The following is a 12,725-nucleotide window of genomic DNA, read 5'->3' as shown; positions in this document are numbered from 1 at the left end:
TAATGGAAAGGGAAGTTTGACTCAAGAAAACAGCAGTACGCAACTTGTGTGTCTTTTCTTTTGCAACTGCAGATCAGAGATATTTGGCCGTTTAGACGTACACAAATGGTATGACAGCTGCTGGTGACGTCAAGGAAACAATTATTCCACTGGTGTAGAAATCTAATTTTAACCTTTTGCTTTGTTACATCTTGAGCACAGAGCAGCAAGAACCAGAGTGAAAGATTTACAGACAAAGATTACAAGCATGGATGTCATCTTCAAGGAAGGGAAGCTCCATCTTAATGGGGTCAAGTTTGGAAAAGTAAGTCTTCTAGAAATTCAGCAGACTTGTGGAACTGATCGTTGTCTTATTATTATTTTTCTGATGTCCATATGAAAAGGGAATAGCTCGGTCAAACGTGACGGTATTTTGGCTTTTTGAAACCGCTTAGTTGAAATGAGCAAAGGCTCAGTTGACAATACATTGAGCATATGGAATAGAAACTCATTGCACGCAAAGACAATTACTATTTGAATATATAAAGCTTGAGTAAATTGTGCAGTGGGTTCTCTGAATGCACTTTGAAAACCTTTGAGCATTTTGTAAAAACTACCTGATGTTTAGTACCGTGTTACCACTCAAACAAAGTTACATAATTATTAGTCAATTTGTTTTTGTACTGACTGAATTCTGAAATGTCACTGCACTCCAGGTGGCATTGCTTTTAAGAAACTGCATTACCTTTTTAAAAATGTTTTATTTATTAGGGTCCTCCAAGAGGACCCCTATTGAAATTGCTAGGATTCTTATTATTATTCCGCTTTTTATTTTAAAACATTGGGCGCATTTTGGGGGTACGTAGACATTTTTAAAACTAACCAAATTTGGCACGCTTGTCAGGCTTGGTGAAAATAGACGTATGATCAAGGAGTCAAATTTTTGAATTTCATAGTTGCTCTCCCCCTCCAATTTTGACCGGCGACGCCCCTCACCCAGAATGTCCGATTGACTTGACATTTTTCACACATGTCCATATCCACCTGCTCTACAAAAAAGCCTCTCAGACCCCTAATGCTGCGTTCACACCAAACGCGTTACTCGCGTGAGTTTCGACGCCCGACAAGTTGTGCTGTGTTCACACCAAACGCGCGTCCAGATCCCATGCAGTCACTGCGCAGACGCGTTTGACGCGAAAGGGGGCGTGGCTTATCTCCGCGGCTCCGTAAAAACAGTTATAACTTCCGCCGTCCGCCATGAAAGAAATAGCCACTATTTCTACTCTGTACTTGTTGTAGAAATACCACAAACGTCGGAACATCAGCCGCCCTCGTATTTGGGTTCATAACATCACCCGTCGCCGCACACAGCTCGGTGAATTTCACCGTCTTCTCCAGGAACTGCGTCTGGATGACTGCGGCTTCCAGTGCTACTTCAGGCTAACCTGTAGCTGTATTAAAGAGCTCGGGGGTCCGCAAACCGCTACGATGTCCTCCATTTTTTCTGATTCAACAACGGCGGCACAGTGACGGGCGGAGCATCTCAACGCTGATTGGCTATCGCCGACGCGAAAGTTGAAATATTTCAACTCGGGCGAAAAATTCGCGCCGCCCGACGCGAATTCGCGTCAAACGCGTCCGTATATTGACTTTACATGGGACCCAGACTTACATGGGACCCAGACTTACATGGGACCCAGACTTACATGGGACCCAGACTTACATGGGACCCAGACTTACATGGGACCCAGACTTACATGGGACCCAGACTTACATGGGACCCAGACTTACATGGGACCCAGACTTACATGGGACCCAGACTTACATGGGACCCAGACTTACATGGGACCCAGACTTACATGGGACCCAGACTTTACATGGGACCCAGACTTACATGGGACCCAGACTTACATGGGACCCAGACTTACATGGGACCCAGACGCGCCGCGTTTGGTGTGAACACAGCATAAATTCCGCCTACTTAGATTTTCCGCCATTTTGAATGTTGTGAAAAACACCTAATTGACGTTGTTAACTACATGCTTGGTCCAAATCAACAAAACCGTATATCAATCAAATCATTGAAGCCAGATGACGTAGAATATGTCAATCATTTATTTATATCTCATTGTGGTAAGGATCTATGGCCCAATGAACATCTTAGGGGCGTGTCTTGTTTTTCAATGCTCATAGCATCAACACTATTGGGACTAATCACTTTGTAACATTTTTCCTAAGTGCACATGGCATGCCTTAACTTGCAAAAGAAATCTTGTGCGATTTGAAGACTAGGGGGCACTACAATAATTCGCCGAAGTTGGCCGTTTTTCGCGTTTTTTAGCTCGTTTTAGGCACTTTTTGCCGTTATACATTTAACGTTATCTCCCACAAAAAAATTCCGAAAAAGAAATGTTGTTTTCACCCACTCTCAAGCCCTGAACACATTTCCAAGAAGAAACATTCGAAATTGTCATTTGAACACCTACTAAAAAAATAAAATGACAAGTTTCAGCAAACCGGTGGCGCAGTGAGATAAAACACATGACTTGAGTGCAGGAGCCAGGCCAAATTTTTTTTAGCACTTTTTTTTACCTTTAATTTACATGACGTGGTGTAGACTTCACGTAGAGACACGTGATGCATGTATCTGTTCACATTCTCAAAGCGCCCCTACTGGCCAAAACAAATAAGCCTAAAAATCCATCAGATTCACATGAAAATTACACAACATGGTCTACACTTCACGTAGAGACACATGGTGCATGTATTTGTTCACATTCTCAAAGTGCCACCTAGTGGCTCAACTGGACTTGCTCTAATCTGCCCCAAACGTGTTGTGCTTGTTACAAGTCACAGCCTGAGGATATCGACAAGCCTAATTTCAGTCAGTCAGAGCGCCACCTACTCGCTCAACTGGACTTGCTCTAATCTGCCCCAAACTTGTCATGCTTTTTACATGTCACGGCCTGAGGATATCGACAAGTCTAATTTCATCGCTGCTCGCAGCTTTAATTTATTACATTTGTTCCATAGAATGTTAGGGGGTTTAGTAACTTTGTAAAGTCATACAAATGAGTAATCATTATACTTTCTTGTATTTCAAAAATATAGCGATTCTTTAGTTCAGCTCAATGTGGAGATTACTCTGCTTACACATCATCATGCATACAAATTTCTAAACTTTAGGCAATGCATTCCGCCCATGTGTATGTCTAGTCAGCTAATCTGTTTTTAAATTGAGACTTCAGTGGTGAAAATCTGGTATTGGTTCTCCCATAATTTATATTATTAGTCAATAACTGGCAGGTCACATATGTTTTATACATGTAGTTTGCTGACTATTTCGCTCTCTTATCGGATTGTGTCTGCCCAATTTTGGTCATCTTAAAATACTGGTCCCTAGGTGATGTGGAGAACTACGGTGTGAATAATCGTATGTTGGATCAATATGATTGTTTGTGAAAATCCTTTTGGTTTGTTCTGCCCCCTCAGATTGGCAGAATCTTTCATCGGAACTCCTTTGGCAAGCACTATGACAGTAATACACAAAGGATCATGCTAACTATTTGTTATTAATACACTTTATCTATAAAAGATTAAGAACAAGAAAAATAAGGGAAATATGGTAATAAATAAAAAGGAAAAACAATAGCTGCCAAAACATACAATAAATGATCCTATTAGTTAAACAATGTATCTTTTAATCTGTTATAAGACAGGTGTGTATATACTTAACTCTACAATGAGGTCGTTCTAGAGTCGGGGGGTGAATGAACTAAATGCAGCAACTCTTTGGTTCATGAGGACAAGTATCTTGAAAACAATTCTGTAACTTACAGGCAGTATTATTGCAATACACTTTGTAAAAGGTGAGAGGCAGTCGTTTCTCTCTGTCCTTCATCTTAACCGTGATCTCTGCGTTACCTGTCGGCATCTGTAGAAATGTTTAAGCCTGTCGATTACTGGTTTGTAAAACTTAATGTCAGCAGGACTCAGATCAGAAATGTAGAGCTGCGTGTCATCTGTATATCAATAGAGACAGATGTCATACCTCCTAATGATACAATAACATACAATATCAACATGGACTCATTAACCTTTTCCCATTTACCTGTGTGTAATCTACAGAGAACTTGGCGGAAAATATGGATGGCGCTTTTTAAGGCCAGCTCCACGGGGGTGGGGCGATTGGAGCTCTCTACTGTATTTGGCCACAATGCTGCTGCTGACCAGAGGAAAGTCTGCCGGCAGAAACCACCTGAAAGAAAAGTGGTGCGTCTAAGTGACTGCCTCAGTGTCCGCCCTGCTCCAAAGGAGTCTTGCCCCCCTGGGTGCACCGCCTTCTACTTATACACCACTCATTGCACCTACACCCTGGCCTCCACGACAAGCCAGGACTGGCTCAGTGCCCTCTATCTTCTGGCCTTCCAGGTATCGCACAGCTCTCCTCTCAATCAGTGCAACCTTTCTTCTTGTATCGTGAGCAGAGCTATAATTTGGGAAAAGTGGAAATAATCATTCCCCACAATCAGAGTTAGATAGCACAATGAGGAAGTTAATGCAGTATCTGTAACTTCTGTCTATTCACTTCTCTAATTCTTGTGCTTGCACAAGCGATGTACTTTCTTGCATCTTACCTCTTAGACGTCATAAAACGGTGATAAGAGAGTGGTGTACACTCCATGTAATGTTTACCATGCCACTGTGTTTACAGAAGGATCCCAGGGAATCAGACAAAGGGGCTTTCGAGAGAGGAAATGGCTTGACCATGGAGGACAATGACCTTTACTCATCTTGGAAAACCGGTAATGGCAGACGACAGCTGATCAGTCAACAAGCAATCAATAATAACCATCGGTTTAATGAGTGCCTGAAGTAATCATCAGAAACCTGCATGGACTGTTTTTACAATTTGTTTTACAATCTCGCCCCTCAAACTATATTATAGTGACGCGTCAGTGCTCCCATAAGAGCAATCAAGAATTAGACCCAAGCTGTGAGAAACTGGAATTATCCTTAAACAAGGTCTTAAGAGTAAATTGGCAAAAGTATTATAATAAAGCAAAAAGACCAGGAAGAAACTAGCAGTGATGTTTCGATGTCCTAGCGTGGTAAATTCAAGGCATCAGCAGAAACACTAAATATGTGTGAGCAGGAGCTAAAGTCACTAATTTATTCAAACATGAACGGCGGAATGTATTAGCGTCAGCAAGCTCTGGCTTACGAACATTTATTTCGTTTTATTTTCAAATGGATTACACTGTAAAAGCAGCACAGTCACAGAGAGATTAGCAGAAAGCAAGTCATTTGAAATCGGCCTTTTTACTGCATGAGAATATCTTTGCTGTACATGTATTCCCTTTGCCGATGTGTTGCTGCTCAATAGACCGTGAATGAAAAATACGATGTTTGTGGCAAATATGTTCACGTCTTCTCATGTTTAGATCTGACCCCAAATCAGTACCAAGTGATTGTCCAGAGCACAGAGGCCTCCAGGAGGTGCAAGTTGGCTGGGGAGTATCTGGTCTCCCCAGAAAAAGAGGCTGTGATACTGCTGGACATCAGTACTGGTCACACAATTTATCGCTGGCCATACGAGCTCTTACGCAAATTTGGACTGGTCGAGGTAAAGTACTAATGATTTCCCCTAAATTGGAAAGGCTACACAAATGAATTCAAACCGCATCACCATAGTCACGTCACACACCTGACATTCAACTCAGATCAGAAGGAATTGTTCAACATTTTGGAAAATATACGTATTGGCTTTTCTTGCAGAGGGCGAGATGAGGAGATGGATACCCTTCTAATGTTTAATAGTATGCATCTTCTCATCTAGCTCTCTGCAGGGAAACAATTGAGCAGATTTCACAAAATGTCAAACCCTTCCTTTAAGATGTGTGGATGTGATTGCAGGGTGGATTCAGCATTGAAGCGGGCCGTCGCTGTGAGTCGGGAGAAGGAGTGTTCGTCTTCCTGTCCAGGCACGGGCCCCAGATCTTCCAGGTTATATCAAAGCAGTGCTCCGTGGAGAGAGAGTCTTCTGTCCAGCCACGCCGAGTCCTCAGAAGGTCATTTGGCGACCTGTCCACTGTCATCGTCCCGACTACCACCTGCTGGCCCGCTGCTCCGCCTCTCTACTGCCCTGCAGGCGCTTCTGATAACACAGAGGATGACTACTACTCGACTATTAATGACTGCCCTGTACTAAATGTAAAGCGGCTGTCTCTTGTCGAAGCTCATCTCTCTTTGGGGGAAGGCGAGGATGAGGACGAGGATGAGCGGTTCTATTCCCTGGATGCTGGCACAGAGGACAACATTTATTACAAACTAAGGAGAGCCACAGCTCCTATGATCAGAAATGACGAGTTCAAACCCGCAATGGACTCGGAGTGCATCTATTCCGACGTGAACCTAGTGGATTCTCCCTTAAACCCCCAGCCACTCCCTCAGCTTGTTCCCCATCCTCCTCCCTCCACCCTTCCCCAGTCCCCGGCCCCCTTCGTCCCAGCCAAGCCCCAGTACCAGCGCCAGCCCCCTGTGAATAACTACGTCCAGTCAGGGTACAATGCACAGGCAGAGGCGTTGGATGACATGACGGAGATGGAGGAGGCCATCAGCTCCTCCACCCATGTAACCCCCACAGAGACCCTTGGCAGTTTTAAACACAGGCTGGCAGAAATCATTTCTAAGGACCTGGCAAAGTTCCAACCACCTCTTCCCTCCGGAGCGGGCAGCCCCACATTTTCTCAGTAGGCTATTAGTTAAGAGGCATACCAGGAGGAGCAATATCAAACCATGATACACTGCCGTGAAGGAGGATGAGTTTCTTTATTTCTTTAACATCCCTTCTGCTGGGAACACTTGGCATCAGATTTTGGCTCGCAGATGTCATATGTTTATCTGTTGCATGAAAAGGGCATCTGGAAAAAAAAATGTTTTCTGCCGACCAATTTAGCAAAAAGAGGATTCAAGCAGTGTTGGTCTTCACTGCTGGAATGTTGAGAGAAGCTTTATATGTGCTGCGGTATCTGTTGGACTGTTTCATTGTGGAAATAGCTTTGAAAGAAAAAAAGTCCTGGTTACATTCAGTGAGTTAAATAACATCTTGGAATTAGCTTCTTCTAGTTCAAATTTCTTAAAGAAAACACTTGGGTTTTGTCACATGCAAATCATTAGCTTACCTACTGTATTTTGGACAGTCCGCTTCAGATGGTAGAAATATTAACTAACTCTGTATACTGAAATGTATTGCTGACCAAAAAAATGAAATATACTAAAACAACTTAAAACACATGCATTTTAAGTATATCTTTATTGTAGCAAAACAATCCTCAAAATACCCCATAGCTATACATAAATACCAAAATAATTGTTTTAATTTAGACACATTTCACTAATGACACAAGGAATGTCTTTAGTGATGATTCAGTCCCTAAAGTGCATTAAAAAAGGCCTCTGAGAGTCCACCATGGCCTTAGCAAGTACAAAAATTCAAGATTTCCGTCGATGTTTTTCATTGGCAGTGCAACATCTAAGCTATCAAAAAAATTACAGGAGAATATATAGGACTATATCTCATATGATCACATTTCTACAAGCTGCAATATTTGGACACTGCAGCGTAAGTCAGTGGGTTTTCTGTCACTGTCTTCTACTCAGACTCTCCTCCAAGTCACTGAGGAGCGAAGATTCCCCATCGCTGCTGTTGGAAGAACTCAGTGATCGATTTGACCCCAGGTCAGATGGAGGTCCGAATATTATGAGGTGGCTGACGGAAGCGGGGGGATCCCGCTGCTCTCCGGTCAGCAGGTCCGGGGTCTGCGGAGTGTCTGGCCGCAGAGAGTGAATCAGATTCCTCATGGAGGTCTTGTCCGCCGAGCCCGGACGGGGGCTCATGCACTCCGGGTGGACCACGTCGGTCAGCAGCTCCGACAGCTCATTGATGTAGATCTGCGCCATTTGCAAGGTGTCATACTTGGACAGCTTCCTCTCGTTCTCCAGCGAGGGGATGACGCTCCTCAGCTCGTCGAACGCTTTGTTCAGGCCGTGCATCCTCCTCCTCTCCCTGGCGTTGGCCGCGACGCGCCGGGGTTTCAGCGGGCCAAAGTGGCCCACCTTGCCCCCTTCCTCCGCCGGGTCGGAGTCCGTCTCAGTGGCGCACGCAGCGGACACGCAGTCGGGAACTCTCCCCATCAGCGCCAGGTTCTCCAGCGAGAGGCCCGCGTCTGCGGCTGCGTGCGCGTCCCTCCTGGAGAACGCATGGAGGGAATTAGAAGAAATCCAAGTCTTGGAGTTGACGTGGTTGCGTTGCTGCTGCAGCAGGGTGAAGTCCTCGGGGTACTCCGACCAGCTTGAAAGCTCTGCCCTTGCAGTCATCGCCGCAGTGGCCCGTGGTCGTGCGCGGCACTGAAAGGTCACACGGCGGAAGACTCTGGCTGATGCCCTCCACTCTGGAATGGGTTCGCAGTGCGCCAGCAGCCACTTATATACACGGCCTGCCTTCAGTCACCTTGGTGTCACTCCCCAACCCTCCGACCGCTGCGACAGCCCTGCAGCCTCAGGAGGCAGCAGCCAATCGCGCAGTCCCCTCTGACCCCGGCAACGAACAATTAGACAAAGCTCGACTTTTTTCTTCTCCTATTGTGCATTGTAACTCAATCACGATCGCACAGAGGGGAGCCACAAGTATTAATCATTTAAGAGCGTGGCTCTATATGTTTCAAACGCGTCGGAGAAGATGATCTACAATGAGCGAGTTCAGTAAAGTCTGGGCTGCGTGTCTGTCGGCTTTAGTGAAGTGTCCCACAAATAAAGAGTAACAAGTGCGCATGCCAAAACTGTTCTTTTGTTGTTCGTTTATTAGGCTTGCAGCTTGAACTTTTAAAGTGTTCTCAGCTACCCCCTCCCCGCCTCCCTCCCCCTAAACGAATAGTTTTGCACACGTTATTTTTATTAGATTTGATAAGGTTTATATTTATTAAAATAGTTAAATTCATCAGCTATTGTGTACGTTTGGTTTGTGGGGCAGTTTCTCACGATATCTCCTTCAATGGGTCTGACCCGTGAAGGATCAGGCAGCGTTTAAGTTTGTTCTCAAACAAACAGTAAACGGTGGACAATCTTTCTCGGATTATTTGCTGAAGAATAATAAAACGAACAGGTGGAAGGCAAGGCTCGAGACACACCTGTGTACAGCAGACGATAACTGAAAAGTTGTCTGAAGGCGATTTATGAATCATTTAGCATGAAGCGGTGGTCCAATCACGGATGCGGCATAATACACAAACAGGTTCCACCGTTCGTATTATTATTGTCATTACTACATTTCACCAAGACGAATTTATTGTTGATTAGTCACGTGAACCCCGTGCCTGTCAGCTGGTGTCCCCTGGCACCTCGCGCAAGCCCCCACCGACACACACCTCTGTCACAGCCGTGTGACCCACGTCTCCCATATGCCGCGCGCAGCTTTCACACCGACACTCGGTGCTCCGACACGAGAGCTAATCACTCATTAGGTCATCAATTACACGAGAGGAGCCGTCCGGGGGGAGACCCGTCCGGGTGCGATGGCGGCGAGTTGGACACATTTAGCATTAAGTGCCCCTCTTCTTTTTTCATCTTCTTCTCATTCTCCTCTGTTTGTGGAGGCCGTGTGTGCGTGTGCGTGTGCGTGTGTGTGTGACAGTCGGGGTGGAGCACTGGTAGAGAAAATCACCGTGACCCGCCTCGCCGCCAGCAGTTTAATGAGGCCTGGTCTTAGTTGAATAAATCGGCACGCTCTCCGTCCCGGGGTGTCCATTCACTTTTGGGGTGACATGAATATTTCATTCCTTCAGCCCCACTGCCGGCGCAACAGCCTGCAACCCTGCGCGCAGGATTTTAAAATGCGGCTACACCTCCCATCTGGTGCGGGGCGTGCGCGGGGGAGTGGCAGCGGAGGCCGAGGAGGTGTGAGGAACATTTCTAAGGTCAGCTTCCATTGACCTCCTGCAAGAAATTGACTGATGTGCCCCCCCCCCTCCCAGCACCAGGGCGGGGAGGGAGGGGGGTCAACTAGAAACTTTTCAGTGCAGTCCAAGCCGTGTCGGGCCCCTTCCTAAACAAGTGGAAGAGTTGACTGTGAGGTATATACTATGCTGTATACCACATTGCTTAAATACTCCATTACCAGTAAAAGTCTGCATTTAAAAATCGTACAATATCAATAGAAAAATGTAATGTTATATTGTCAGGTTAAAAGCGTTTTTATGTATTGCTTTTGGTAGAGCTAATTTGAACTGCCTTAAATGTTTTGAGTCCTTTCGTTTCTAACATATTTTGCAAACTGTATGTTGAATATGTAAAGTAACTCGAACGAAAACGGCACAATATGTTCAAATGAAACCCCGAACACACTCAAAAATGAAACATTTGTGCCACGTGGACTCTCTGAGTCATAATAAACAGGAACAGGTAGGCGGTACATACTGCGCACTGTAGCGCGTAAACAAGTTGGATCAAGTGGTTCACAGTGAGCATCTGTGTGTTCTGTGCCTTCAAGTGACTCCTTGAAGAGGCGTTCAGGGTTAGGCTGCAGTGTCACCGCGTCCCGCGATGCACAACAGCCAAACTGTCTTGGCACAAAATGCCTCAGCAACCTCACAACTCGGTTTATAGCCCGTAATGGTTTCATATGTCACCAACTTGGCAACCGGAGCACCACAGACAACTACAGTCTGCAGCTGCCGGATGGACGTTGGTGATGGAAGCTGGCAACAGTCCAACAGTTTATCCTCCTGACACCGAACTGTTCAGACCCTGAACCCAACCTGCCAACAGCAGCACCCTCTTGTGTCGACACATACATACTCCATACACAGCTGACGCTCAACTCGTATTAACCATCTAAAGTTATTACAGCACACTGTGGGTGCTTGTAGAGTACACGTGCCTCTCTCAGCCAATCGGAGCGTTCGGTTTGCAGCTGAACGCCGTAAAATACTTGGTTCATTACTTTGGTGGCTTCCTCGTGGACCGATAATGGAGACAGCTCCAATCATAATACGTCGTCTCCGTATAGTTCTGTTTTCTAGTAAATGAAGCAGGCCTAATAGTGGAATTAAAGCAGTCCTCTTTCCACTGGGGAGGCGGACGCCTTAAAAGCTCCTCAATTATCCCCGGGGAGCCACCGTTGGGGAACCATGGCCCCAAGCGATCTATAATTAATTCAACTCTATTTTTGGAGGCTTTCGTTTGAAGTGTACTGTCTCTGTTTCTTTGTCCACCTGTTCGTGTCACTACAACGCCGTAAAATAACTACAATACAGAACTATAATCCAGAAATTAAGGTAATGCTTCTCTGTAGTTTTGTCATAATTTTCCAAGGAACAAATTATTCTAGGAGAAATTGGAAATTTCCTGAAAAGAACGGATCCATTTAAACCCAAGTCACTGTTAATTTGTTTTTCATGTATTCTCCATATGTGGAGTTTTATTGCCTGTTAAAAAAAATTTGACCTGACCTGCTGATTCTTTTGATTACTATCGTTCATTTTAATTAATTGATTTAAACATCATAATAATTATCGGCATTTCATAGTTATTGGAGCAAAATGACACCCATGAAAATAATGCACCCATAAAACTAAAGTGACCAAGATGACACACTCAAGGCTCGGTTTAATTAATATATGTGTACATTATGTGAATATTATATTCCCAAAGATGGCTTTGGATGTGAGTTTCACTATTAGTTAGGCCTATACATAAAGACACATTTAATACTTTGAAGTGTATTTCACTGTTCATGTTTAATCCTCGCAACCCAACTTGTTCACCCTTACTATACTTAAAGATTGTTTTAATCATGTATGAATATTATCATAACATACACCAGATCTTCGTGAGTTTAAGTCACTGAGGAAAAGCTCTTCCTGGTCGTCACAGCGAGCCACCGCGTTGCCTTGTGTCTCCTTAGTGTTTTAATGAAAGACTCCTTAATTTCGCAACAATAGAGCGTTTCCATCTTTCCCCAAAACAGTCACACAATCGTGCACCGAAGAACAGTAAAGCTCTTGATATTAGAAGCAGGCTACTCTGTAATTATGCCCACACACCCGAAGCTACGGAGGTGGTTCTCCTGCGCAAAGAGACATTTTAATGCCGGGGTTTCAGTCGCAAATTAGGACAATTAGTGGCCTCATTAATTTGGGAAAAGGGAAGTAATATTCTTGTTAACGCACCGGCTCATTAAGCCAATGCTATCTGTGGTAGGAGGCTAATTGATGAACTCCGAGCGAAGGACAGTAAGTGGTTACAGTGAGGGGACTGTGCTGAGTCCGCAGGACTCTCTGGACGTGCTTTACTTTGTGGGCCTGTTAATTAACAATTTTGCTGTAAACGCGCCGCACCTTTCATCGCGAGAGGAGCGGCGGGATTCTCCGCCGCTGTGCAGGAGACGTCGCGATGCCTGTCGGCAGAGGGACGTTTTCTCTCTTACAAGTGAATCAGGGGGTAGACCGGGCCCGCGGGGGGTCAGCGGGCGTTACCCAGCATGACTGAACAACAAAGCAGCTCTTCAAAGTCAGACCTGCACCATTGATCACAGGAGTTAACAGACACCTTTTGTATGACACGTGTCTTCAGAAAAACGACCATTCCCCGTATGTTACATAAGCATGCTGTTCTAAAACGTACTCAGATAACACCCACAGTCTAAGTCAGTGTACTCTTATTCTACTATTAATGAACCAAAACGCATT

The 12,725-nt window shown here is 44.9% G+C and overlaps 1 protein-coding gene across 1 annotated transcript; it reads left to right on the top strand.

The window, feature by feature from the left end:
- Positions 1-4: 4 nt before the first annotated feature.
- Positions 5-11,485, top strand: dok3 (docking protein 3). The gene is made up of 6 exons (XM_034542750.1): positions 5-108; positions 202-304; positions 4,108-4,410; positions 4,694-4,784; positions 5,424-5,605; positions 5,896-11,485. Exons 2-6 carry the CDS (start codon positions 248-250, stop codon positions 6,733-6,735), a joined length of 1,473 nt encoding a protein of 490 aa, XP_034398641.1. The 5' UTR covers positions 5-108; positions 202-247; the 3' UTR covers positions 6,736-11,485.
- The last annotated feature ends 1,240 nt before the right edge of the window (positions 11,486-12,725 follow it).

This window comes from Cyclopterus lumpus, chromosome 10 (genome assembly GCF_009769545.1).
Source record: "Cyclopterus lumpus isolate fCycLum1 chromosome 10, fCycLum1.pri, whole genome shotgun sequence".
NCBI classification, from domain to species: domain Eukaryota; kingdom Metazoa; phylum Chordata; class Actinopteri; order Perciformes; family Cyclopteridae; genus Cyclopterus; species Cyclopterus lumpus.
Note: the sequence above shows the minus strand (reverse complement) of the source record. Positions and strands in the feature narration are given on the sequence as shown.